General features: G+C 45.8%; 1 protein-coding gene across 1 annotated transcript in view; it reads right to left on the bottom strand.

Moving 5' to 3' along the window:
* LOC126267626 (uncharacterized) overlaps positions 1 to 26,814 on the bottom strand; it is a 306,770-nt gene that overhangs the window by 236,962 nt on the left and 42,994 nt on the right. The window contains exon 3 of the mRNA XM_049972925.1: positions 11,463 to 11,654. Coding sequence (XP_049828882.1) covers positions 11,463 to 11,654 — 192 coding nt within the window. The remainder of the gene's footprint in view (positions 1 to 11,462; positions 11,655 to 26,814) is intronic.

The raw sequence follows: 26,814 nt of genomic DNA on the forward strand, positions 1-26,814 counted from the left end.
TTAATTTGGTGGTAACTCGATTCAAATTGATAATTATTAATTTTCACAGTAAGTCGATGAATATGAAATAGGCTCCTTCGCAGGAACTATTGCGACACGAGAGCAAGGATAACTCTGCAGGGATGTTCTTGATGATTAGCAACAGCCACCTGAGGCCAACCTAACAGACCTGCATAGTTTCCTATAAATTCGCTTCTAAAAGCGAACTAGATTTTTTTTTTTTTGGGAAGCATCCATTTAATGTGGCAATAGAGAGTAATGACAAGTACAACAGTGTTTCCTTCCCTAGTTACTAAAGACAGGATCGAACAGGATGAGTCAGCCTCACTTTTGTTTGTTTTCTGGAGCAAGGAACATCTAATTTCCGAGTCAGGTAGTCAGTTTTCATCCCTTGTTAGGTGCCGCACTGACAACAGCCTCATAGCGAGAGCACAAGCAGGCAGAGGATTAGAAAAATGTGGGCTGCACTGTTCGCAGTCTGTAGTCAGCCCTCAGTTAACTTTAATTGTTGCGTTGTTCTAAGGACAATCATTGTCCAGTAATCATCTTACCTAATGGTTACAGTTTTGCTACACATCAGTTCATTTCGTCCAGATACTTCGTTCCACAGTACTATATAACTGGGCGGCACTCAGCTCTTGTTCGTAACGGAGCGTACATTCCTCGCGACGCGGATTAATCTGGCACAAACTGCCTCAGAGACTGCTGCATAACAGAATATGTATCGAGATACTTCGAAAGAGTCATGTTCAACAGACCGGATTCCGACCAAACCGTGTCTAGATCAAGTACATTCATTGGTAACTTACACTGAACCTGGCTTCCAAAGACAACTAAGTCCTCCTGCTGCATTTATTGACCAGTGTGCAGCTTATCATAAGGTATGGAGGCAGGGTATTGTCTATCAGCTGCTGCATGTAACATGCTGCAGAAAAATAGCACAATCTCTTAACAATATGCTGACTGACATACCACTTCAAGCAATAGTGACCAAAAGACCCTCAACTATGGCTTACCTCAAGGCTCAGGCCTAGCCCCGCTGTTATTTAGCTTGTAAATTGCAGATATGCTAGCCGCTCAGTCCAGGACGTTTGGTTATGTTACTGAATCATAGTAACACAGCTCGAAGATGTTTTTACAAAAGACCTAAGTAAAATGGCACAATACTTTCTTAAATGTGGACTACAACCGAATCCTTACGAAATTGAACCCGCTTGCGTTCATCTGAGTAATATCCTAGCCAACCGAGAACTAGACATGTATTCCGAGGATAAACGCCTAGCCTATAACAAATGTCCTCGATACCTTTGAGTTACACTTGACAGACTGCAGCTAAATTAAGATCAAGAAATAATGCTCTGCAAAAACTATGTGGTATAACATCCGGGATCAGGAGCTTCCATTTTGGGATCATCTGCCCTCCGCCTTGTCTACTCATCGGCAGAGTATTGCAGTCTTGTCTCGATAAACAGCAGCCACAGGAATCAAGTAGATATACAACTAAATCAATGCATATTGTTACAGTCACGATCAAATCCAGTCCAGTTATTGGGCTACCTGTCCTGAGCGGAATTACATCAGAGAATATAAGAAAACAACTAGACGCTGCTAATTCATGAGGAGATGCCTGCTGTCCAAACCAACAGATTCCATAGAAGGCATCCCCCAATCAGAAGAGCTAGCAGCCTGGCGGACCATAACTTCAATCTCCACGAAGCTTGGAGGCAAGAGTGGGGTAATAACACTCAAGCAGAGGTGCATAGATTTCTCCATACCAACAACAAACCATGGGAACTTTATCTGACACAGAAAACATGGAGTACACTTAACAGGATTTGGACCAATTGCTGGGTCTTGCCCACTCGCCGCTTATAGGGTGCACACGGGATGCAGCGTTCTCAGAATGCTATATAACAATTTCGAACAAATAACATTAGTAGTTTTATTTCTAGAAAGAAATTGACAATACCTAACTTTGGAGATACATCAAATGTCGATAGCGAGAGGCGACACGAAAACAGTGAAGTTCTTGCTGCACACAAAGTTCCTGGAGGTTGACACACGTCCCTGATAACTGTCGTCCGCTATCCGGTGCTGATATGAGCGGCCGAGGCTAGCAGGAGCGTCGCTTTTATTCACGTCTTGCAGGGGACGCGCCTGGCGCGGCGCGATCCAATTCCGCGTACTGTTGGCAACAGTTTCTGAGCCGTGCCGCGGCTCGCGTTGGTGCCGTTGGCATCGTTTAGTTGGTACAGCTACGATTGTCGTCTTCTTCTTGTGTTCATTGGTGCCACTCCGTTTGCAAGCGTTGTCTGTCCGCTAGTGGCAGGAGCGGCGGTTGTCTATATCTAGTAACGGTGGTACTATCTTTGGGGCGACGTTGTGGTGTTTCCGTGTCGCGTGAGTCGGCAGTTGGGTTGAGAACGGACGACCAGCCAGGTCCGCGTCCGCGCAGCGCGAGAACACGCCGGGACCACTGGCGTCGTGCATGCACTGCCGGATGGAAGGGCTGTAGTCGCGAGGGGTACAACCTCGTTGTCATTCGGACCCAGGAAGTTGAGTCGGCCTTAATTCAAGTAGTGAAACCTCCACCATTGTAAGATCTCGCCATTTGCTTGCATGTTGCTGCTCGCAGTGTCGCCAAGGTGAAGGGCAGCGAGTGGAGCATTTAGGGAAGGCTAACCTAATTAGCCTACTCCACTACTTATTATTAATTCTTGCATTCTATATGTTATTATTTGTGAAGTTCAACCAGTGGTGCCGGCCATGGTGGCCGAGCGGTTCTAGGCGCTTCAGTCTGGAACCGCGCGACTGCTACAGTCGCAGGTTCGAATCCTGTCTCGGGCATGGATGTGTGTGATGTCCTTAGGTTAGGTTTAAGTAGTTCTAAGTTCTAGGGGACTTATGACCTCAGCTGTTGAGTCCCATAGTGCTCAGAGCCATTTGAACCAACTTACCGGTGGTATTTTCCTACCTAGCGGCCGCTAACGTCCCAGTTAACTGCCCTGGAGCTTAGTGTATGTTACAGCAAAGTACTTTTTCTAGCCTTGCCGCTGCTGTCTGGTAAAGCTTGTACTTCGGCAGCTTCCTTGATTTGTGGGTCAGGTGCTGATTTTTTTTTTTTTTCCTTCTCTGGTAGTAGTGGTTCCTTTCTGCTTCTGGATGCTCTAAACACTGAAGACGCAGTGCTGACCGCTGGTTCCGGCTTGAGTGTGTTATTCCATCGTAGCATTGGTAATCGCACGTTAGGTATATTCGGAAAATGATATTGGTCATGCGTTTAAACTGCCACTAGTCTGTGTTACCATCTCGTGAAGTGAACGCAACTCTTGGCTGCCTCTCTCATCGCTTGCGAAGTTTTGAGAGACTTTCCCCGGTCATCCTTGGAGCAACGTCTGCCCCCACCCATTCCCCCTTGGTTTTGTCAGATTTGACGATTTTTTTTTTTCAATTTAATGACTGTAATTTCAAGTTTGAGGATGTTTAACTGGTTCTGAAGAGGATTGCTAGTCAGGCCTTCAGCTGTGAAACAGTTTTTAAATTATTACTATTGGGGCCTTCAGCTGAGAAATAGTTGAATTTGTTGTCGTTAAGGCCTTCAGCTGTGGAACATTAATTTCTTGTCACATTTTATTTGAGGTTTCCAAATAAAATGTACCTGACTGAAAAATAAACTAACCAACAGTAATTGATTACGGACTGGTCCACAATCGCAATCCATCCTGCCTTCCTTGGTACCAGGTCTGTTTCCTCACCGCCTTCTCTGGTCTTGCGTTCCGCACCTTCGTTCCGGCGTTTGTGTTTACGCCGGAACACCAACCATAATAGATGCAGTGATCTACCGTACAGATGGGGAAAGACTACCATTGCAGAAAGCACCTGTACCTCTCCAAGACAGATTACTCAGGCACTTTGTGGAAGAGTGCTCTCAAATTTCGTACCCTGGAAACCCCCTCCAACTTCTTGGACATTGCAGCAGCTGTGATACATAATATATTGTAAATTTGTAAATTATGTACATATTGTGTTATGTAGTATCTGTATTTCTAAAGTGATGTGTAATTGCTGTACGACTACTGTAATAACGAAAGAAATTTTCAGCCATACGTGAGCTATTATCTATAGCCTTTTAGCTAACACTTTCTCTTGCACTGATACTTCACATGAAAGCATCAAGTCCGCATGTGTTCACGTCTCTTTGTGAAGGTGACTATTAACCGCCACGACATGACACACGTATTCAAAATTTTATAGAGTTTATACCAGTAACCTCTCTCCCGCTCACCGTCTATCATTTACAAAAACCAAACTCTCATTGATATAAGAGGTGCAAACCTCTGATTACCTCACAAATGAGTTACTATGTTAAATGTTTGACGTAACGCAAGAAAAAGTTCGTGGATGAAAACAAAAAAACTCTTATAATGCCGGTTGTATTAGTCTCGTATTGCTCATCTATACACTGATGAAAACGTGAAAACCAAAGGGGTGTCAATCCCTCTGTATGTTTATGTAAGACCTTTTTGGCAAATAATGCATACTGCCAAACTATTTAAGGCTTGATCGTAGTAAAAGTAATGTGTACAACCAAAGGCACTACGGGACTTAACATCTGAGGTCATCAGTCCCTTAGTGTTAGAACTACTTAAACCCAGCTAACCTAAGGACATCACACACATCCATGCCCGAGGCAGGATTCGAACCTGCGACCGTAGCAGCAGCGCGGTTCCGGACTGAAGCGCCTAGAACCGCTCGGCCACAGCGGCCGGCGTCAAATAGTGGATCAATATAGTCTGGGTAATTCCCACGCCGTGAGTTACGTTGGTTAAGATATACACACAGTTTCCAACTTAAATACTTGACTTACTGTGGTAAACCTTTAACTTATTGCCGAGTAGATTATGACACCATTTTAAATTTTTGAATTGGGTCAACAATTATATGAATTACTGGTTAACTAATTTTTTGATCCCTGAAAGTTGTTAGATAGGAGATCTGCAACTGTATCGGGTATCCGTCTCAGCCGTTTTAGTATACAGATAACTGCTCACACACTTGTTCCAAACGGAGGACACGTAGTGGACATTTGTCGTGGGACTGTCTGGAAGTGACTATCCTACTAACATACACAAGCCAATAATATGTCAGGTAACAAAGTGCCTCAACAGTGACTCACACCTGAAACAATTACATTAGCACTTCCAGGGTAAGCACGGTACCGACACGAGGAGAAGGTGCGTCTATAAACAGTACGAAACAGAGAGCTCGGTGGGTAATACGTGGTTCCCCCAGCAAGCAATAGCGGCTGGTGAACAAACCAACAGACGAATGATACACAATGCATAGCGATTAGACCATGTTTAAAAAAATATGTTAAATACACAGAGTAAGAAACCTCCAGCGCAATTCGGCTCAAGGAACATAAAAGAACAGTAAAGAAGATCGAAATGTATGAGACAGCAAATCTGTAATTTGTATGTAACGCTTTCTTCCTCTCTTTCTCTCTTCTCTAATGTGTATTATTTTCATCTGTAAATACAACCACTTTAACTAATAGATGTACTACTAGAAGTACATTGTCCATTCACATTAACTTAATGACCACCTACGTACGGCGTTAACGTGCAGACGACAGGTGGCACTGGTAGCAGTGGAGGACATACAAAGCGCGTCGGGACCACACGGAAGACACTGAGTCGTCGTCGTAATGCACAAACGGAGCAATTTATCTAACGTGCAAAGCGGCGTGATCATTGGCTTTCGGGCGAAGTGTGGAAGCATTTCTGAAACGGCTAGGTTTGTACATCTACGTCTACATCTACATGGTTACTCTGCAACTGACACTTAAGTGCCTGCCAGAGGGTTCATCGAACCATTTTCGTACTACTTCTCTACCATTCCACTCTCGAATGGCGCGTGGGAAAAAAGGAACACCTAAATCTTTCCGATCGAGCTCTGATTTCTCTTATTTTATTATGATGATCATTTCTCCCTACGTAGGTGGGTGTCAACAAAACATTTTCGCATTCGGAAGAGAAAGATAGTGGTTGAAATTTCGTAAATAGATCTCGCCGGGAAGAAAACCGCCTTTGTTTCAGTGACTGCGATCCCAACTCGCGTATCGTATCAGTGACAATCTCACCCCTATTGTGCGATAACGCGAAACGGGCTGCCCTTCGTTGCACTTTTTCGATGTCCTCCGTCAATCCTACCTGGTAAGGATCCCACACCGTGCAGTAGTATTCCAGCAGAGGACGGACAAGTGTAATGTAGGCTGTCTCTTTAGTGCGTTTGTCGCATCCTCTAAGTGTTCTGCCATCAAAGCGCAGTCTTTGTTTCATTTTGCCCACAATATTATCTATGTGGTCTTCCCAGTTTAAGTTGCTCGTAATTGTAATTTCTAGGTATTTAGTCGAATTGAGAGCCCTTGGATTTGTGCGATTTATCGTATATCCAAAATTTATCGGATTTCGTTTAGTACCCATGTGGATGACCTCGCACTTTTCTTTGTTTAGTGCCAATCGCCACTTTTCACACCATTGTAATTGGAATTGATCGTCTGTTGATTTTACAAGACGGTCAATTACTGTTTGCATGCTGCCACTGTTAAAGTATACCGTGCATGGCAAAATAGCACTCCGTCTTCAGGACACAAGTGCCCCATCGGGACCATCCGACCACCGGGTGATCCTCAGTTAAGGTTGCGGATAGGAGGGGCATGTGGTCAGCACACCGCTCTCCCGGTCGTTATGATGGTTTTCTTTGACCGGAGTCGCTACTATTCGGTCGAGTAGCTCCTCAATTGGCATCACGAGGCTGAGTGCACCGCGAAAAATGGCAACAGCGCATCGCGGCCGGATGGTCACTCATCCAAGTGCCGGACACGCCCGACAGCGCGTAACTTCGGTGGTCTCACGGCAACCGGTGTATCCACGGCGGCCAGGCCGTTGCCACTGATGGCAAAACGGCGCTGTCTAAAATCGGTGTCGTGGCAATTGTGGTGCACCACGGCCCACAGATGATAGGGGTGAACGACGGTAGCGAATAGGGTTGCAACTGGCCGCCCAGATGTACCAAGGGGCTACCAATAGTGTCTCCCCAACGACCGTTCAGGGAACGTTGCTGCATAAGGGCCTCCGCAGCAGGTGCCTCTTCCATGCACAATACACACTGCAACTCATCTGCGACGAACGCTGGACGTTGCCCGCCAATACCTCAACTGGACGTCCACCGATCTGCGGCAACTGGCCTTTTCAAATCAATCACATTTTGTGCTCCATCAGAGAGATGGCCGTTGGCGACTGCGGTGCGAAACGTATGGCAGTAAACACCATGCAACAACCGTCGGTCTGGAGAATGTTCTCGTGTCATTCGCTGGGTGATCCCGTCATTCTAGAAGGCACCATGGATCTACACAAGTATACATTTATACTTGGGGACCATGCCCAACCCTACATGCACTTTGTCTTGTCTCGGCATGGTGGTATATACAAGCAGAACAGCGGAGCCTGATGGATTTACTGTCCCTCCTGCCTATCAAACTGCCCCAATTTGAACTCAGTCGAGAATCTGTGTGCCCACCTCGTTCGGGTTGTTCGCATCATGGATACTCAACCGAGAAACCTAGCACAGCTGGCCACGGTACTCTCGGTGCCTTTTATACATTCATACTCATAAATTAAGGATGATGCTGATACATGGTGAAACAACGCTCTGCTGGGTGGTTTGCAGGTTTAAATCACCTCGAGGTATGAGCATGCGGTGCATTTGACCTGCGGTCGTCGCACGGTGGCGCTGGCAGCATACGTAGAGCTGTGTTGGTGCATGTCAGAGTACGGTGCAGCGAGTAAGTGTGCAGACATTTTCAGACTTGGTAATGGTGACTGTGTGTTGAAAATGGCTCAAAGAACACATATTGATGGCGTTATGAGGGGTATAATACTAAGGCGACTGAAGGCTGGTCAAGAACAGCAGGTCGTAGCAGGGGCCGTCCATGTGCCACAAAAGTGTGATCTCAAGATTACGGCAACGATTCCAGCAGAAAGGAAACGTCTCCAGGCGCTACAGTACGGGTTGTCCACAGTGTACAGCACCACAAGAAGACCGATATCTCGCCATCAGTGCCCGCAGACGGCCACGGAGTACTGCAGGTAGCCTTCCTCGGGACCTTACTGCAGCAACTGGAACCGTTGTTTCCAGACACACAGTCTACAGACGACTGGACATACATGATTCATTCGCACAGAGAGCTGAAAGGTGTATTCCACTGACCCCTGGTCACAGGAGAGCCCGTAAAGCCTGGTGTCATTGGAACAATGGTCCCAGGTTATGTTCACGGACTAGTCCAGGTATAGTCTGAACAGTGATTCTCGCCGGGTTTTCATCTGGCGTGAACCAGGAACCAGATACCAAATCGTTAACCTGTATGGATGTCGTGGTTTAATGGTGTGGGGTACAATTATGATTGGTGCACGTACACCCCTGCATGTCTTTCACAAAGGAACTGTAACAGATCAGTTGTATCCGGACGTCATTTTGCACCAGTATCTTCACCTTTTCAGGGGTGCAATGGGTCCCACCTTCCTCCTGATGGATAATAACGCACGGCCCCACCAAGCTGCCATCGTGGAGGAGTAACTTGAAACAGAAGATATCAGGCGAATGGAGTGGCCTGCCTATTCTCCAGACCTAAACCCCATCGACCACGTCTGGGATGCTCTCGGTCGACGTATCGCTGCACGTCTTCAAACACCTACGACACTTCATGAGCTCCGACAGGCACTGGGAGGCTGTAACCCAGCAGCTGCTCGACGATCTCATCCAGAGTACGCCAACCCGTTGTGCTGCCTGTGTACGTGTGTATGATGATCACATCCCATATTGATGTCGGGGTACATGTGCAGGAAACAGTGGCGTTTTGTAGCACATGTGTTACGGGACGGTTTTCTCAACTTATCACCAATAACGTGGACTGGGTCGTGTGTGTTCCCTGTGTGCCTATCCTGTTAGTGCCAGTAATGTGTAGTGCCATGTTGTGTGGCACCACATTCTGCAATTATCCTTAATTTATGAGCATGAGTGTGGAACCTTATTGACTCTCTTCCTACACGTCTCGCAGCGGCCGTCGCTGCAAAAGGTGCTTATCCAGGGTTTTGGGAGGTGGTCACTTTAATGTGATTGGGTAGTGTGCAAACATATGCTGACCGTTTGCTCGCATAGCTGATATCGTATACGAGAGATATGTGACCCAAATGAGTTGCCAGTGACCCTACATAATAGGCCTGCTTTTCACGATAACACGTACTTATACGAAATTGAGGAATATCACGAATAAAATGTTGTTGTTGTCACGTATACTGACATGTATTAAATAAAGACATAGAAGATTTGGTACACACTTGGCAATTCGACAAAGAGAACAATTTAATACTACTTTCAGATTTCATACCATGACCTCTTATGACTACAGATTTCCTTCTCATTGCATACACTGAAAACGGATGTGTCCCAATCTACCTCACGTCTCAAACAACCCACTCTACCTTCTAGCACTGAGAAAAAAACTTTAAAATTTCTAATCTTCTCTGACTAGTGAGAACATAGCTCCATCCATCTGGACATGCAATTAAAGGAGAAAGATATAAGTATGTTTTTTATTCCAGTCTTTGATCACAGTATCAATTCTTATGACGATGACCGGATCAGTCCATTATGACCATCCTCAGATCTTTTCTACACCATGTCCTAAATTATTTTTTATTCCAATTCTTTTGACGATGGCTGGTTTTATCCGTAAACGCCATCCTCAGATCTTTTCTACACCATGTCCTAAAGTGATAAGGCCATAATGGCATCGTCAAAACATACTTTACAAAACGTACTTTAGACGTAAGTTTAAGGTGGAGAGGGGTAGAAAGGAAAGAGAAACGGAGGGATCACTGCTGCCAGCTACACTGGAACATTACAAGAAATCGGCGAAGACGAGTGAGAACCTGTACCGAGCCGGGTGCGGTAACCACTGCACCATCCTGGAGACAGCGTTATCACATCTGCACAGACTACTCCGGCTCGCTTCGTGGCCTGTCCACATTCCCATCTAGCGCCACCTGTCCGTAGTCCCTATCTATTTCCTCCATATTCGCTCTTCCGAGATTCCCAAAGGAGGCAGGACTGTTTGTGCATCCGCATTCAAGTGGCGCAGTGGCTATCGCACCTGCTTAGTAAGTACGAGAGCTGGGGTTCGAATCCCGATCGGGAACGCGTTCTCGCTCGTCCCCGCCGATTTCGTGTAAAGTCCCAGTGCAGCTGACGGCAGTGATCCATCCCTTTCCTTTCCTTTCTACCGCTCTCCACCTTCAGTTTACAACTAATGTGTAACAGCTGCGGATACTGCGTGGTGTCTGTTCCTTCCGACATATCCGGAAGAACAGACAACGCACATTCATATACACTACTGGAAATTGAAATAAGAACACCGTGAATTCATTGTCCCAGGAAGGGGAAACTTTATTGACACATTCCTGGGGTCAGATACATCACATGATCACACTGACAGAACCACAGGCACATAGACACAGGCAACAGAGTATGCACAATGTCGGCACTAGTACAGTGTATACCCACCTTTCGCAGCAATGCAGGCTGCTATTCTCCCATGGAGACGATCGTAGAGATGCTGGATGTAGTCCTGTGGAACGGCTTGCCATGCCATTTCCACCTGGCGCCTCAGTTGGACCAGCGTTCGTGCTGGACGTGCAGACCGCGTGAGACGACGCTTCATCCAGTCCCAAACATGCTCAATGGGGGACAGATCCGGAGATCTTGCTGGCCAGGGTAGTTGACTTACACCTTCTAGAGCACGTTCGGTGGCACGGGATACATGCGGAAGTGCATTGTCCTATTGGAACAGCAAGTTCCCTTGCCGGTCTAGGAATGGTAGAACGATGGGTTCGATGACGGTTTGGATGTACCGTGCACTATTCGGTGTCCCCTCGACGATCACCAGAGGTGTACGGCCAGTGTAGGAGATCGCTCCCCACACCATGATGCCGGGTGTTGGCCCTGTGTGCCTCGGTCGTATGCAGTCCTGATTGTGGCGCTCACCTGCACGGCGCCAAACACGCATACGACCATCATTGGCACCAACTTACTGTTTCTTTAAGCATTTAACAGGAAACTTTCAAGGCATCTACGGTCTGAAAATACTGACTTCTTATTATTCCGTGAACGTGTATATGACTCAAAGCTGAATGCACATTTAAACGTGTTAGTCGAAGAGCTGACATATGAGGAATTTCTACTCCCTAAGTCATACGTCTCGCGTAGACGTAAGAGAGGAAGCAGACAGACAATCAGTTTCCCTCGCCCCACATGTTGATGTTATCCGACAAGGATCAGGAAATTTTGACAGCCACGCAGCTTACAGCTCTTTGCAGAGTATGAGGGCAGAGGTGTGGACTCACCGCCCTGCGGGAAGAAGCGCGAGTAGATGCCCTTGAAGGTGTCCTCGCGCACGACGCCGGTGGGGCACTCGGCCTTGAAGCCGCGGTAGATGCGCTTCAGCTCGTCCTCGGTGAAGCGCGTCGCCTTGCACAGCGCCTCCAGGCTGTCGGGCCGGTAGCGTGGCGGCGTCTCCAAGTCCTCCAGCTCAGGGTCTGCAACACCCGAGACCGCCCCAGCCGCTCAGCCCCCGTCTCACACTCCGAAACTCTAAAAAACACTTGGTGGCCTTTCTGACACACTGCGGGCCATCCTGTACACTGACGGAAGAAAGACGCAACACCAAAAAAATTGTAAATCTAGCGCAACGAATTTCCGAGACTATATTTGTCTAGAAAACATATTTACGTGATTTACGTTGCAAGATCACAGGTTAATGTTACAGCGAGATAAGTCATTGCAAATGTGAAACGCTGGTACGTTAACCCTTTTGTACGTCACATTTACAAAAAAAAAAAAAAAAAAAAAAAAAAAAAAATGGGGAAAAGCTTTTTGTTATGAATATTTACTGTATATGTCGAACATATGCCATATCCATTGCAAAAGTTCTTTTGAAGCTATTGGTTAATAAATAAAATAATGATTCCAAATGACATCATTAGAAATTACATAATAATTACTCAAACAAATGCATACATAACTGTATTGTAAACTTACCGTATTTCTTTCCGTTGCCATTGACGAACTACGTGAAGTTGGTTCCATAACCAAGAATTTCACTATACACAAAATAAAACTTAACATAACAGTTATTGTTCACCCACAAGTGCTGTAGCACAAGGCACAACACGTCTCTGTTCTGCACTTCAAACAAATGGCGACTCACGAAAGCAAACGTCACTGTGATCACTTGGCCAAACTTGGAACTACGTGAAGCGATGCCAATCGGTATCATTGAATCATTAGAAAGCTAAAAAAAGCAAGGAATACTTAATGATGCCATTTGGAATCGCAGACGCAGAAATGATTAATAACCGGTGTAACTGAAAGAATTTTGAAACTTCCTGGCAGATTAAAAGTGTGTGTCCGACCGAGACTCGAACTCGCGACCTTTGCCTTTCGCGGGCAAGTGCTCTTTCAGGAGTGCTAGTTCTGCAAGGTTCGCAGGAGAGCTTCTGTAATGTTTGGAAGGTAGGAGGCGAGATACTGGCAGAAGTAAAGCTGTGAGGACTGGGCGTGAGTCGTGCTTCGGTAGCTCTGAGGGTAGAGGACTTGCCCGGGAAAGGCAAAGGCCCCGAGTTCGAGTCTCGGTCGGACACTCAGTTTTAATCTGCCAGGAAGTTTCATATCAGCGCACACTCCGCTGCAGAGTGAAAATCTCAGTCTGAAAGAATGTTGACTGCAAGCATGCATTGTATTGTACAGGTGCCGAATGTCAGGTTGTGGGATGGAGTTCCATGCCTGTTGCACTTGGTCGGTGAGTTGAGGGAGAGCTAATGCTGGTTGTGGATGATGCTGGAATTGTCGTCCCACGATCTCCAATGTGTGCTAGGTTGGAGACAGTTCTGGTAATCTAGCAGGCCAAAGCAACATGTCGACAGAGCAATTTAGATTACAGCAGCGGTATGTGGGCGAGCGTTATCCTGTTGGAAATCACCCTCTGGAATGCTGTTTATGAGTGGCAACACAACACGTCGAATCACCGGACTGACGTACAAGTTTGCAGTCAGGGAGCGTGGGATAACCACGAGAGTGCTCCTGCTTCTTGGACAACATGGTTGTGGAGATGAAGCAGCGATTAGCATGATTAATCAATTATTCAGAAACAGTCTTAATCGCATTTATTATTATTATACCGCAAACCGGTTTCAACCCGACGTAGGGGCGTTTACACCATTGGTTGACTGCTGGTGGTGTGACTCCTGTCTACACAACGGCAGGAAACTATCTGCCATTAACACCCAGAAGATGACCCCTGCGTCGGGTTGAAACCGGTTGGCGATATAATAATAATAAATGCTATTAACACTGTTTATGAATAACTGAGTGTTCCTGCTGTCACACAAACTCGCACCCCACACCATACGTGGAGGTGCACGTCCAGTGTGTCTAGCACTCAGACAGGTTGGTTGTAAGCCTGGCTTCCTTTTAGTCAACACACGGCCATCACTGGCACCAGCATTCATCAAAATACACAACACACCTGCATCCTGACTTGCAATGAGCTCTCGCTTGACTCCGCTAAAGCCGAAAACGGTGGTGGTTTGGGTCCCGCGGAATGCACGCTACAGGGCGTCTGGCTCGCGAGTGTCCTTGAAGTAACCGATTCGTAACAGTTCGTTGTGTCACTGTTGTGACAGCTGCCGCTCATATTGCTGCTGCAGATGCAGTACGACGCACCAGAGCCGTAGGCCGAACACAATGGTCTCCGTTCTCGCTAGCAAGACGTGTCCGTCCTGAGCCTGGTCTTCTTGCGATCAAACATTCGCGTCACCACCGCTGCCAGCAGTCACGTACAGTGGCTACATTCCTGCCAAGTCTTTCTGCAATATCGCAGAAGGAACATCCAGCTTCGCATAGCCCTGTTACACGACTTCGTTCAATCTCAGTGAGTTGCTGAAAATGGCGGTTTTTCGTAAAATTTACAATTTTCTCGGCGAATGAGATTTCAGGATTGCAGCCGGTAGACGCAAACTTCGTTCCATGATATTTCGGCTGGACAACTGGCAGCCATCTTCAGGTGAGCAGAACGAGGGCTGACGAAGACGTGTTATTTTTACTTATTGTTTTTTAATACCTTTAAGAAAAGGTAGGCCGGCAGCGGCCTAACTACGCTGCTCTTCGGCTACAGAAAACCATAGAACAGATAACATGTAGACAAATGGCTCTGAGCACTATGGGACTTAACTGCTGTGGTCATCAGTCCCCCATAACTTAGAACTACTTAAACCTAACTAACCTAAGGACATCACGCACATCCATGCCCGAAGCAGGTTTCGAACCTGCAACCGTGGCGGTCTCGCGGTTCCAGACTGTAGCGCCTAGAACCGCTCGGCCACTCCGGCCGGCAAGCATGTAGACAGAAATACAGACAATATGCATATGAAACAACTGGTAACACAGAATGATAAGAACGAAGACGTTAGAATCGGAGACACTGAATTGCATAAGCAAGTGCAAACGTGCACGAAGGCACACTGTCGAACGGTGGAGGAAACTGAAGAGACACAATTGCGCTGGAATGGAGAAATACTGCACAGGAAACACTGACGACGATCTTTCACGCACTGCATACAATATTGCACGATAAAAGGATTGGGCCTGCCACAGAGAATAGGAGAGGATAGGAGGGAGGTGAGAATGACGCCAGTGGGAGAGATGAAGTGAGGTGGAGGGAAGAGTGTAGGGTTGGGTGTGGATGTCCGGGGAGGAGGAGAGTGAGAGAGGAGGGGAAGGAGGAGGGAGAGAAGGGAAAGAAGAAGCCCTGGAGGAAAAGTTCAGGAGGAGAAAATGGATGATCAAATCTGGTAGGAGGGGCAGATGGAGGGGATGAGGGCATCATCTGGGAGAGGGAGTCGGCATAAGCCACCTTGGGCAAGGGTATGGAGGATGGTGAGATGGAGAGGAGGTGGGATGCAGGAGTACAGGCACACAGTGGATTGTGGTGGGATAGGACAGGAGGGACAAGCAGGTGAGGGGCATCAAGTTTTCTTTTTTTTTTTGGTCATCAGTCTACTGACTAGTTTGATGCGGCCCGCCACGAATTCCTTTCCTGTGCTAACCTCTTCATCTCAGAGTAGCACTTGCAACCTACGTCTTCAATTATTTGCTTGACGTATTCCAATCTCTGTCTTCCTCTATAGTTTTTGCCCTCTACAGCTCCCTCTAGTACCATGGAAATCATTCCCTCATGTCTTAGCAGATGTCCTATAATCCTGTCCCTTCTTCTTATCAGTGTTTTCCACATATTCCTTTGCTCTCCGATTCTGCGTAGAACTTCCTCATTCCTTACCTTATCAGTCCACCTAATTTTCAACATTCGTCTATAGCACCACATCTCAAATGCTTCGATTCTCTTCTGTTTTCCCACAGTCCATGTTTCACTACCATACAATGCTGTACTCCAGACGTACATCCTCAGAAATTTCTTCCTCAAATTAAGGGCGGTATTTGATATCAGTAGACTTCTCTTGGCTAGGAATGCCTTTTTTGCCATACCGAGTCTGCTTTTGATGTCCTCCTTGCTCCGTCCGTCATTGGTTATCTTACTGCCTAGGTAGCAGAATTCCTTAACTTCATCGACTTCGTGACCATCAACCCTGATGTTAAGTTTCTCGCTGTTCTCATTTCTACTACTTCTCATTACCTTCGTCTTTCTCCGATTTACTCTCAAACCATACTGTGTACTCATTAGACTGTTCATTCCGTTCAGCAGATCATTCAATTCTTCTTCACTTTCACTCAGGATAGCAATGTCATCAGCGAATCGTATCATTGATATCCTTTCACCTTGTATTTTAATTTCACTCCTGAACCTTTCTTTTATTTCCATCATTGCTTCCTCGATGTACAGATTGAAGAGTAGAGGCAAAAGGCTACAGCTTTGTCTTACTCCCTTCTTAATACGAGCATTTCGTTCTTGATCGTCCACTCTTATTATTCCATCTTGGTTGTTGTACACATTGTATATGACCCGTCTCCCCCTATAGCTCACCCCTACTTTTTTCAGAATCTTGAAGAGCTTGCACCATTTTATATTGTCGAACGCTTTTTCCAGGTCGACAAATCCTATGAACGTGTCTTGATTTTTCTTTAGCCTTGCTTCCATTATTAGCCGTGAAACGTCCCCTTACAAAAATTTATACAAGACTGGTCTATGTGAAACGTCCTCTTTGAACAATTATACACGACTGTGCTTAAACTGACACACAATAGTTTTTAGCGCAACGCAATCTGACTTTCAAAAATCCCTACGAAAGAATGGCCCTGACTAACATTAACCTATACGTTTCACAAATCACTTACCTCACAAAAATCTTCGTTACTCAAGCTACTGCAATACAGCGAGCACCACTACTGCCGGCTAAATAAAAGATTCAAACTACTGAAGGCACTAACTACTGACAGGCATAGTTAGCAAATGAAAGATTTTAATACAGAACAGACAATGTATTTACCTTAATATTCATAATATATAAATCAGTTCGTGACACCAATTCTTACAAATTTCAAAACTCCGCCATCTCTCTACCCACGTCCACCACTGCTGGCGGCTCACCTCCAACTGCCAACGCTACGCGCTGTTAGCATCCAGTTGCCGCTGCCCAACACTACAATGGCGAGTATTACAACAATGCCAACCAGCCACAGACTGCACACGGCACAGCCAGTGATTTTCATACAGAGCGCTATGTGGCTGCGGCGTTACCAATAAAAAAAACCTAAACAGCCTACTTACAGCCGTAACGTCAGAATTGCCTCTCTCGTGCCATTACTTTTCCTATAGCCAAACTGATCGTCACGTAGCGCATTCTCAATTTTCTTTTCCATTCTTCTGTATATTACTCTTGTAAGCAGCTTCGATGCATGAGCTGTTACGCTGATTGTGCTATAATTCTCGTACTTGTCAGCTCTTGCCGTCTTCGGAATTGTGTGGATGATGCTTTTCCGAAAGTCAGATAGTATGTCGCCAGACTCATATATTCTACACATGAACGTGAATAGTCGTTTTGTTGCCACTTCCCCTAATGATTTTAGAAATTCTGATGGAATGTTATCAATCCCTTATGCCTTAATTGACCGTAAGTCCTCCAAAGCTCTTTTAAATTCCGATTCTAATACTGGATCCCCTATCTCTTCTAAATCGACTCCTTTCTTCTATCACATCAGACAAATCTTCACCCTCATAGAGGCTTTCAATGTATTCTTTCCACCTATCTGCTCTCTCCTCTGCATTTAACAGTGGAATTCCCGTTGCACTCTTATTGTTACCACCGTTGCTTTTAATGTCACCAAAGGTTGTTTTGACTTTCCTGCATGCTGAGTCTGTCCTTCCGACAATCATATCTTTTTCGATGTCTTCACATTTTTCCTGCAGCCATTTCGTCTTAGCTTCCCTGCACTTCCTATTTATTTCATTCCTCAGCGACTTGTATTTCTGTATTCCTGATTTTCCCGGAACATGTTTGTACTTCCTCCTTTCATCAATCAACTGAAGTATTTCCTCTGTTACCCATGGTTTCTTCGCAGCTACATTCTTTGTACCTATGTTTTCCTTCCCAACTTCTGTGATGGCCCTTTTTAGAGACATCCATTCCTCTTCAACTGTGTTGCCTACTGCACTATTCCTTATTGCTGTATCTATAGCGTTAGAGAACTTCAAACGTATCTCATCATTCCTTAGAACTTCCGTATCCCGCTTCTTAGCGTATTGATTCTTTCTGACTAATGTCTTGAACTTCAGCCTACTCTTCATCACTACTATATTGTGATCTGAGTCTATATCTGCTCCTGGGTACACCTTACAATCCAGTATCTGATTTCGGAATCTCTGTCTGACCATCATGTAATCTAATTGAAATCTTCCCGTATATCCCGGCCTTTTCGAAGTATACCTCCTCCTCTTGTGATTCTCGAACAGGGTATTCGCTATTACTACCTGAAACTTGTTACAGAACTCAATTAGTCTTTCTCCTCTTTCATTCCTTGTCCCAAGCCCATATTCTCCTGTAACCTTTTCTTCTACTCCTTCCCCTACAACTGCATTCCAGTCGCCCATGACTACTAGATTTTCGTCCCCCTTTAGATACTGCATTACCCTTTCAATATCCTCATACACTTTCTCTACCTCTTCATCTTCAGCTTGCGACGTCGGTATGTATACCTGAACTATCGTTGTCGGAGTTGGTCTGCTGTTGATTCTGATTAGAACAACCCGGTCACTGAACTGTTCACAGTAACACACCCTCTGCCCTACCTTCCTATTCCTAACGAATCCTACACCTGTTATACCATTTTCTGCTGCTGTTGATATTATCCGATTCTCTTCTGACCAGAAATCCTTGTCTTCCTTCCACTTCACTTCACTGACCCCTACTTTATTTAGATTGAGCCTTTGCATTTCTCTTTTCAGATTTTCCAGTTTCCCTACCACATTCAAGCTTCTGACATTCCACGCCCCGACTCGTAGAACATTATCCTTTCGTTGATTATTCAATCTTTTTCTCATGGTAACCTCCCCCTTGGCAGTCCCCTCCCAGATATCCGAATGGGGGACTATTCCGGAATCTTTTGTCAATGGAGAGATCATCATGACACTTCTTCAACTACAGGGCACATGTCCTGTGGATACACGTTACGTGTCTTTAATGCAGTGGTTTCCATTGCCTTCTGCATCCTCATGTCGTTGATCATTGCTGATTCTTCCGCCTTTAGGGGCAATTTCCCACCCCTAGGACAAGAGAGTGCCCTGAACCTCTATCCGCTCCTCCGCCTTTTTGACAAGGCAGTTGGCAGAATAAGGCTGACTTCTTATGCCGGAAGTCTTCGACCACCATTGCTGATTATTTATCAAAATTTAGGCAGTGGTGGGGATTGAACCTGGGACCGAAGACGTTTTGATTATGAATAAATTAGACCATGGGTATGACCATCAAGTTTACCGGAGGTGTAAAGAATCCGTTTCCATTCAAGGAAGAGTAGGAGGTGGAGGAAAGGAATTAAGTTGTAGAAGATCTGCGTGGGGGATGGGAGGTGGATGCAATAGGTGAGGCAGAGCGCATGGTGTTCCAGGATTTGAAGGGACTTGTAGAAGGTAGGAGGGGTAGAGATCCAGGCGGGATGGGCATAACAGAGGATGGGGCGGATGATACGAAAACGTTCTCCCCTCTGTCTTACATAGTACGCTGATGGTACTGCCGCGCATGCGTTGAAGTCGCGGAGACAGAAGGACCGCACCACCCAGCGGGAGTGCCCTTGCTGGTGGAACTGCAGTACTGAGCTGCCGTCGGTATTGTCGCTGGCCACAGCTATCGGTCTCCTGGCGTCTTCGTCTTGAGCAAATTTCGGAGATGACGGGATTCCACGCGTTATTCAGTTGGTAACCACTGTCACGGTTCATTATATTTTCCACAATGCGTATTTCAACAGGTTATTTAATAATGGAGTCCCAAAAGGTTGATAATGTAATGGCTACTCGACCTGGAAAATTAACAGGGCCTTCTCAACTAAAGCCAGGAACCGGGAAGTGGATAAAGAGGAGAACGCGCCAACCAAGTCCTACCTTTTTTTCCCTCCGTTGGAAATATCTCCTTCAAAATAGCGAGGATTCTTAATAATTTTCATGTGAAAGTGGTTTTTCGTCGACCTTCTAAGATTTCGGATCTACTGGGATCGGTGAAGGCTGATTTCTTATCGTGGAAGGCGGGAATTTATAAAATATCGTGTCAATGTGATATGGCCTAATACCACATGTACAGTGGAAGAGCGTTGTACAGAACATCAACACTGCTTACTTCATCCACTAAGTCTGCAGTTGTGGAACATTGTATTTCCAATGGACATTCAATGGTGTATGACAAAACTTTGATTTTACTCACAGCAACAACCTTTCAGGACTCCATTATCAAAGAATCCGTTGAAATACGCATTTCGGAAAATCTAATGAACCGTGACAGTCGTTGCCAACTGAATAACGCGTGAAATACCATCATCTCCGAAATTTGCTCGAGATGAAGATGCCAGAAGACTTCGATAGCTACGGCCAGCGACAATACCGATGGCAGCTGAGTCTTGCAGTTCCACCAGCGAGGGCGCTGTCGCTAGGCTATGTGGTCCTTCTGTCTCGCACGACTTCAACTCATGCGCGGCAGTACCATTAGCGCACCGTATAAGATGGAGCAGAGAATGTCTTCGACCTCCTCTGTCCTATCCTCTGTTCTGCCAGTGTTGCCTGGATCTCCGCACCCACCTGCTTTTACAAGGCCCTCCAAATCCTCGAACGCCATGTGCTCCGCCTTCCATATTTGCCTTCCTTCCCCCAAACAGTTCCTGTACGAACTCATCCCCTTCCTCCACCTCCTGCTTTTCCTCAAACATCTCCGCATCCTTTACACTGTCTGCAGGCTTGATCTCCCCCACCCCCTGGTTTCCTCCTCCCTATCCACCCCTCGCCAGTGGCCGTGCCTCTATCGTTATATCCCTCCCTCTCTCCACCTCCACACCCCCCATCTGTTTCATCAGGGCAGTTTCCAGTGCCTCCCCCTCCTGGATGATGAACTTCGCCGTGACATACACCCTTCTTCCAAATGTAATCTGGCCTTGTTCCCCCCTCCCCAGGGACCCCTTTTTCCTCCCCCCTCCTTCTCCCAGAGCGGATTTTCCTCCTTCCACCTCCTGAGACCCTGCACCCCTTCCTCGCCTCTTTCCCTCCCACGTCACTCCCCCCCAGGCACTCTTCGGCGCGCCCCTCGCCCATCTCCCCCCCCCCCCCCCCCTCTGCCCCTCCATCCCTTCTTCCCTTCTCCCTCATCTCCTTGCGCCTGGCAGATCCTCCATTTTCATCATCATCATTAGTGGGCCGCGTTAGTGTTTGGTACTGTTCTCCTGGGCGTCGAGAGGTTTGATTTTAATTGTGTGCTGGCCTTGTACTTAGTGTTATTGTGAGTGATTGTTATGTGCTACGCCATCCGTCGATACTTTTATGCTCAAGTCATATGTCGCCTTGTGTTCTTTTAATTGTCCCAGTGTGTGGTTTCTTGTGTGCACTACTTTTTTACAGTTTTTGTCTCCATTTTATAGTCGCCCCTTTGAGTGTATTGTCTTCCTTAATGTTACCCTCTTTTTTTTATATCTATGTACTACACCATGTTTTCTCCTATATGTTATTTTTAAATGTCTTCTATTGTATGCTCTATGTCTTTTGGCTGAAGAGCTGCGCATATGCTGCTGCCACCCCGCCCCGATGGGGAATTGAAATACATTAAGAAAAAAAAGTCTTTGTCAGTCCTAGTTAGGCTCACCTGAAGATTGCTGGCAGCTGTCCAGCCGAAAATTGCTATCACGAAATCTCTTTGAAAAGTTATGGTTTTATCGCCTTAAAGGGGTTCTTGACTGACATTGACTCACCATGTCCAATCTAAACCTGACTAATGCTCATGACCGTTAATAGCGTCTGTCGAAAGTAAACCAACTAGTGCCATTCTTACGTGACAGGCGGAAATTCTGAATAGACATGATCTTTCATATGTAGAAACACATGTACCAACTTTCGTTTATGTCGCGGAACTCCATCATTGTAATGATATTTTTTACCCATCAGTGAATTACATTCCATGCAACTGCAAACGCTGATGTGGCTATGCAGGCCGATAGAAAGATACAGGGGTTGGACAAAAATATGGAATCGCCAAGTACAGAAACATTACCATGCCTGATGCAGTATAGGATATCCGTTGGCAAATGAAACATCTTCCAGCCGTCGAGAAATGGATAAATACATGGAATCTTATACTATTCTTCTTGCAGAATAATGGGATGTGCGGGTAACGATGACGTTGGTGGATAGCGATGACTCACCCTCTTCTCGAAAGTAGACTAAAAAAGCTCAATTATACTGAGATCTGGTGACCGTGGTGGCCAGGAGAGATGCAACAATTCAACGTCGTGCTCACAAAACCTGTAATTGGCGGTATGAGATGTATGGAGAGTGGCCCTATCGTCTTGGAACACAGCATTACCATTGGGGAACAAATGGTATATCATGGGATGGGGCTGACCAGCCAAAATGGTCAGATGACGCTTGGCAGTCGACAGTGCAGAGTAACTAAGGTGCCCGTGGAGTACTTCGATATGGCTGCCGAAATCAACACGATATGTTTCACTCATGTCAGCCCACCTTGCAATTCCCTGCTTATGGATCTAATTCATATTGTTTTAGTGCTGACATGGTTCACTATGGAGACTTTCAGTTCTTTCCCAGCTACAGCCATTTTATATTTCGTCACTATCATCTTCAACGACCGTCTATCATGGTCAATCAATACACAGTTTCGTCCGCGTCGTGACTTAGTGCCTCATGTTTTTCTACTTTTCAATGCCATACATCTTCGATGCGGCGCCTCTTGAAATACAGAACACTTCGGCTCGCTTGGTTACGGAAGTATCCACCATAGGATCACCAGCAATTTGCCCGCGGTTCGAAGTCGCTTGGTTGCGACATAATGCTCACTGAACTATACACAATACTCTTCTGACCATGATTGGCACTTGGAACGTACTGAGAACGTTGCGCAAGCGATACATTTCTACATGTACATCTACATTTATACCCCGCAAGCCACCCAACGGTGGGTGGTGGAGGGCACTTTACGTACCACTGTCATTACCTCCCTTTCCTGTTCCAGTCGCGTATGGTTCGCGGGAAGAACGACTGCCGGAAAGCCACCGTGCGCGCTCCGATCTCTCTAATTTTACATTCATGATCTCCTCGGGCGGTATAAGCGGGGGAAGCAATATATCCGATACCTCATCCAGAAACGCACCCTCTCGAAACCTGGACAGCAAGCTACACCGCGATGCAGAGCTCCTCTCTTGCAGAGTCTGCCAATTGAGTTTGTTAAAAACAGCTCTGTAACGCTATCACGCATACCATATAACCCTGTGACGAAACGCGCCGCTCTTCTTTGGATCTTCTCTACCTCCACTGTCAACCCGCCCTTGTACGGATCCCACACTGATGAGCAACACTCAAGTATAGGTCGAACGAGAGTTTTGTAAGCCACCTTCTTTGTTGATGGACTACATTTTCTAAGGACTCTCCCAATGAATCTCAACCTGGCACCCGCCTTACCAACAATTAATTTTATGTGATCGTTCCACTTCAAATCGTTTCGCACGCATACTCCCAGATATTTTACAGAAGTAACTGCTACCAGTGTTTGTTGCGCTATCATACAATCATACAATAAAGGATCCTTCTTTCTATGTATTCGCAATACATTACATTTGTCTATGTTAAGGGTCAGTTGCCACTCCCTGCACCAAGCGCCTATCCGCTGCAGATCTTCCTGCATTTCTCTGCAATTTTCTAGTGCTGCAACTTCTCTGTATACTACAGCATCATTCGCGAAAAGCCGCATGGAACTTCCGACACTATCCACAAGGTCATTTACATATATTGTGAAAAGCAATGGTCCCATAACACTCCCCTGTGGCAAGCCAGAGGTTACTTTAAAGCTAAAAACTCTTCAATCCAGCCACACAGCTGGTCTGATATTCCGTAGGCTCTGACTTTGTTTATCAGGCGACAGTGCGGAACTGTGTCGAACGCCTTCCAGAAGTCAAGGAAAATGGCATCTACCTGGGAGCCTGTATCTAATATTTTCTGGGTCTCATGAACAAATAAAGCGAATTGGGTCTCACACGATCGCTGTTTCCGGAATCCATGTTGATTCCTACAGAGTAGATTCTGGGTTTCCAGAAATGACACGATACGCGAGGAAAAAACATGTTATAAAATTCTACAACAAATCTATTTCAAAGATATAGGCCTATACTTTTGCGCATTTGCTCGACGACCCTCCTTGAAAACTGGAACTACCTGTGCTCATTTCCAATCATTTGGAACCTTCCGTTCCTCTAGACACTTGCGATACACCGCTGTTTCCATAGTTTTCTCCAACCACTGTATGTTACCGACTACACAAGTGACAGCTGGTCGTACCATATGGACCGAGAGTGTGGGAAAGGAATGTGGGAATAGGCTGAGTTGTCCTTGGTGTTCGACAGGTGAGAGGGAGTACCTTACCAATTTTGCCGCCAAGACGTATTTCTTCTAGTATTAATGTTTAGTGTTTAAATTATTGAGAAACTAATCTGATAATGCTGAACACTTTACACATACTGATGTCTATATAATTACATTTTCATTTCTTCAAACTGATCTGCACAGACTGACAATGGAATCAGTTTAATGTTACGAATGATCGGCGGACATAGCCGACCAATCGAAAAAGGCTCTCTGCTCGAGCAGGCGGAAAATACACTCATGTTCAGAAAAAGCAGAATACCTTGAACGACTACAGATAGAACGTTCATTTTCACAGGATATTTACGCCAGTATCTTCTGCAGAAATTATTAGCATTTGAACCATGTCGGCCCTCCGGTTCAAGGTCAACATCGATATCATGGCGCAACACTCGCTAACCGTTAAAGTGTCACTATAAACGGAATGTAAGGGATTAGTGAGACTTGAACAGACGTGCAGGATGCCTCGTAGACGTATGCACGAACCTTACCATCAAATCAGTGAGTTTGAAGGATCGCCCATTATTGGCATGAGAAAATGTGATGCATCGAACCGAGAAATTGCTGCTTGAGTGAGACGAAGTATTTCGGCGGTGCAACGGGTGTGTGCAGAATGGTTCACGGAAGGCCGTACAACACGCCGAGATGAGTCAGGTCGCACCACCCAGACCACCCTCCGAGGAGATCGACACCTCATCCGAATGGCGTTGCGTAACATTGCTTCCCACGGCTATTGTGAAACAGTGTAACTGTGTAACACATCATAAAGTATCAGGGCTGACAGTCCGTAGCCGGTTATTACGGCATGGGTTAAGTGCGCGTCTCCTCCTACTTTTGACGAATGTGCCGAAACATGACAGACGGTGGTGGTGTATGGAACGACGTCATTGGTGGCATGAATGGCATCAGATAGTGTTTTACACGAATCCAGGATGTGTTTGTTTGAAAATGACGGCCCATTTTGCTTCGCTGCAGACTGCATTAGCACAAGACATACACTGCTAACTCAAGTCATTTTGTTGTTGGGTGGTATTGGGTACAACCACAGATTACAGCTGGTGCGAGTATAGGGCACTGTGACCAGTGTTATCTACGTGAATGACATCCTGCGACCCATAGCCATACCCTTTCTGCACAACACCACCCCAGACAACATTTTTCAGCAAGACAATGCGCGATCACATGTTGCTGCGCGAACACGTGCCTTCTTGGTGTCACAAGATTCAGCGTTTTGCCCTGGCCCGCCAAATCATCAGACTTGACGCCAATCGGAAATGTGTGGGATATGGTGAAACGATAGCTAACACTTGGTTCAAGAATCATGAAAGAAGGTTGTATACATGGAAGAACCCTGGAGATTCTAAAAGGTATCAGATAGATTATATAATTGTAAGACAGGGATTTAGGAACCAGGTTTTAAATTGTAAGACATTTCCAGGGGCAGATGTGGACTCTGACCACAATCTGTTGGTTATGACCTGTAGATAAAAACTGAAGAAACTGCAAAAAGGTGGGAATTTAAGGAGATGGGACCTGGATAAACTGAAAGAACCAGAGGTTGTATAGAGTTTCAGAGAGAGCATGAGGAAACAATTGACAGGAATGGGGGAAAGAAATACAGTAGAAGGAGAATGGGTAGCTTTGAGGGATGAAGTAGTGAAGGCAGCAGAGGATCAAGTAGGTAAAAAGACAAGGGCTAGTAGAAATCCTTGGGTAACAGAAGAAATATTTAATTTAATTGATGAAAGGAGAAAATATAAAAATGCAGTAAATGAAGCAGGCAAAAAGGAATTACAAACGTCTCAAAAATGAGATCGACAGGAAGTGCAACATGGCTAAGCACGCATGGCTAGCGGACAAATGTAAGGATGTAGAGGCTTATCTCACTAGGGGTAAGATAGATACTGCCTACAGGATAATTAAAGAGACCTTTGGAGATAAGAGAACCACTTGTATGAACATCAAGAGCTCAGATGGAAACCCAGTTCTAAGCAAAGAAGGGAAAGCAGAAAGGTGGAAGGCGTATATAGAGGGTCTATACAGGGGCGATGTACTTGAGGACACCATTATGAAATGGAAGAGGATGTAGATGAAGTTGAAATGGGAGACACGATACTGCGTGAAGAGTTTGACAGAGCACTGAAAGACCTGAGTGGAAACAAGGCCCCCAGAGTAGACAACATTCCATTGGAACTACTGACGGCCTTGGGAGAGCCAGTCCTGACAAAACTCTATCATCTGGTGAGCAAGATGTATGAAACAGGCGAAATACCCTCAGACTTCAAGAAGAATATAATAATTCCAATCCCAAAGAAAGCAGGTGTTGACAGATGTGGAAATTACCGAACAATCAGTTTAATAAGCCACAGCTACAAAATACTAACATGAATTCTTTACAGACGAAAGGAAAAACTAGTAGAAGCCGACCTCGTGGAAGATCAGTTTGGATTCCGTAGAAATACTGGAACATGTGAGGCAATACTGACCTTACGACTTACGTTAGAGCCGGCCGCGGTGGTCTTGCGGTTCTAGGCGCTCAGTCCGGAGCCGCGAGACTGCAACGGTCGCAG

This window comes from Schistocerca gregaria, chromosome 4, assembly GCF_023897955.1.
Source record: "Schistocerca gregaria isolate iqSchGreg1 chromosome 4, iqSchGreg1.2, whole genome shotgun sequence".
Classification (NCBI taxonomy): Eukaryota; Metazoa; Arthropoda; class Insecta; order Orthoptera; family Acrididae; genus Schistocerca; species Schistocerca gregaria.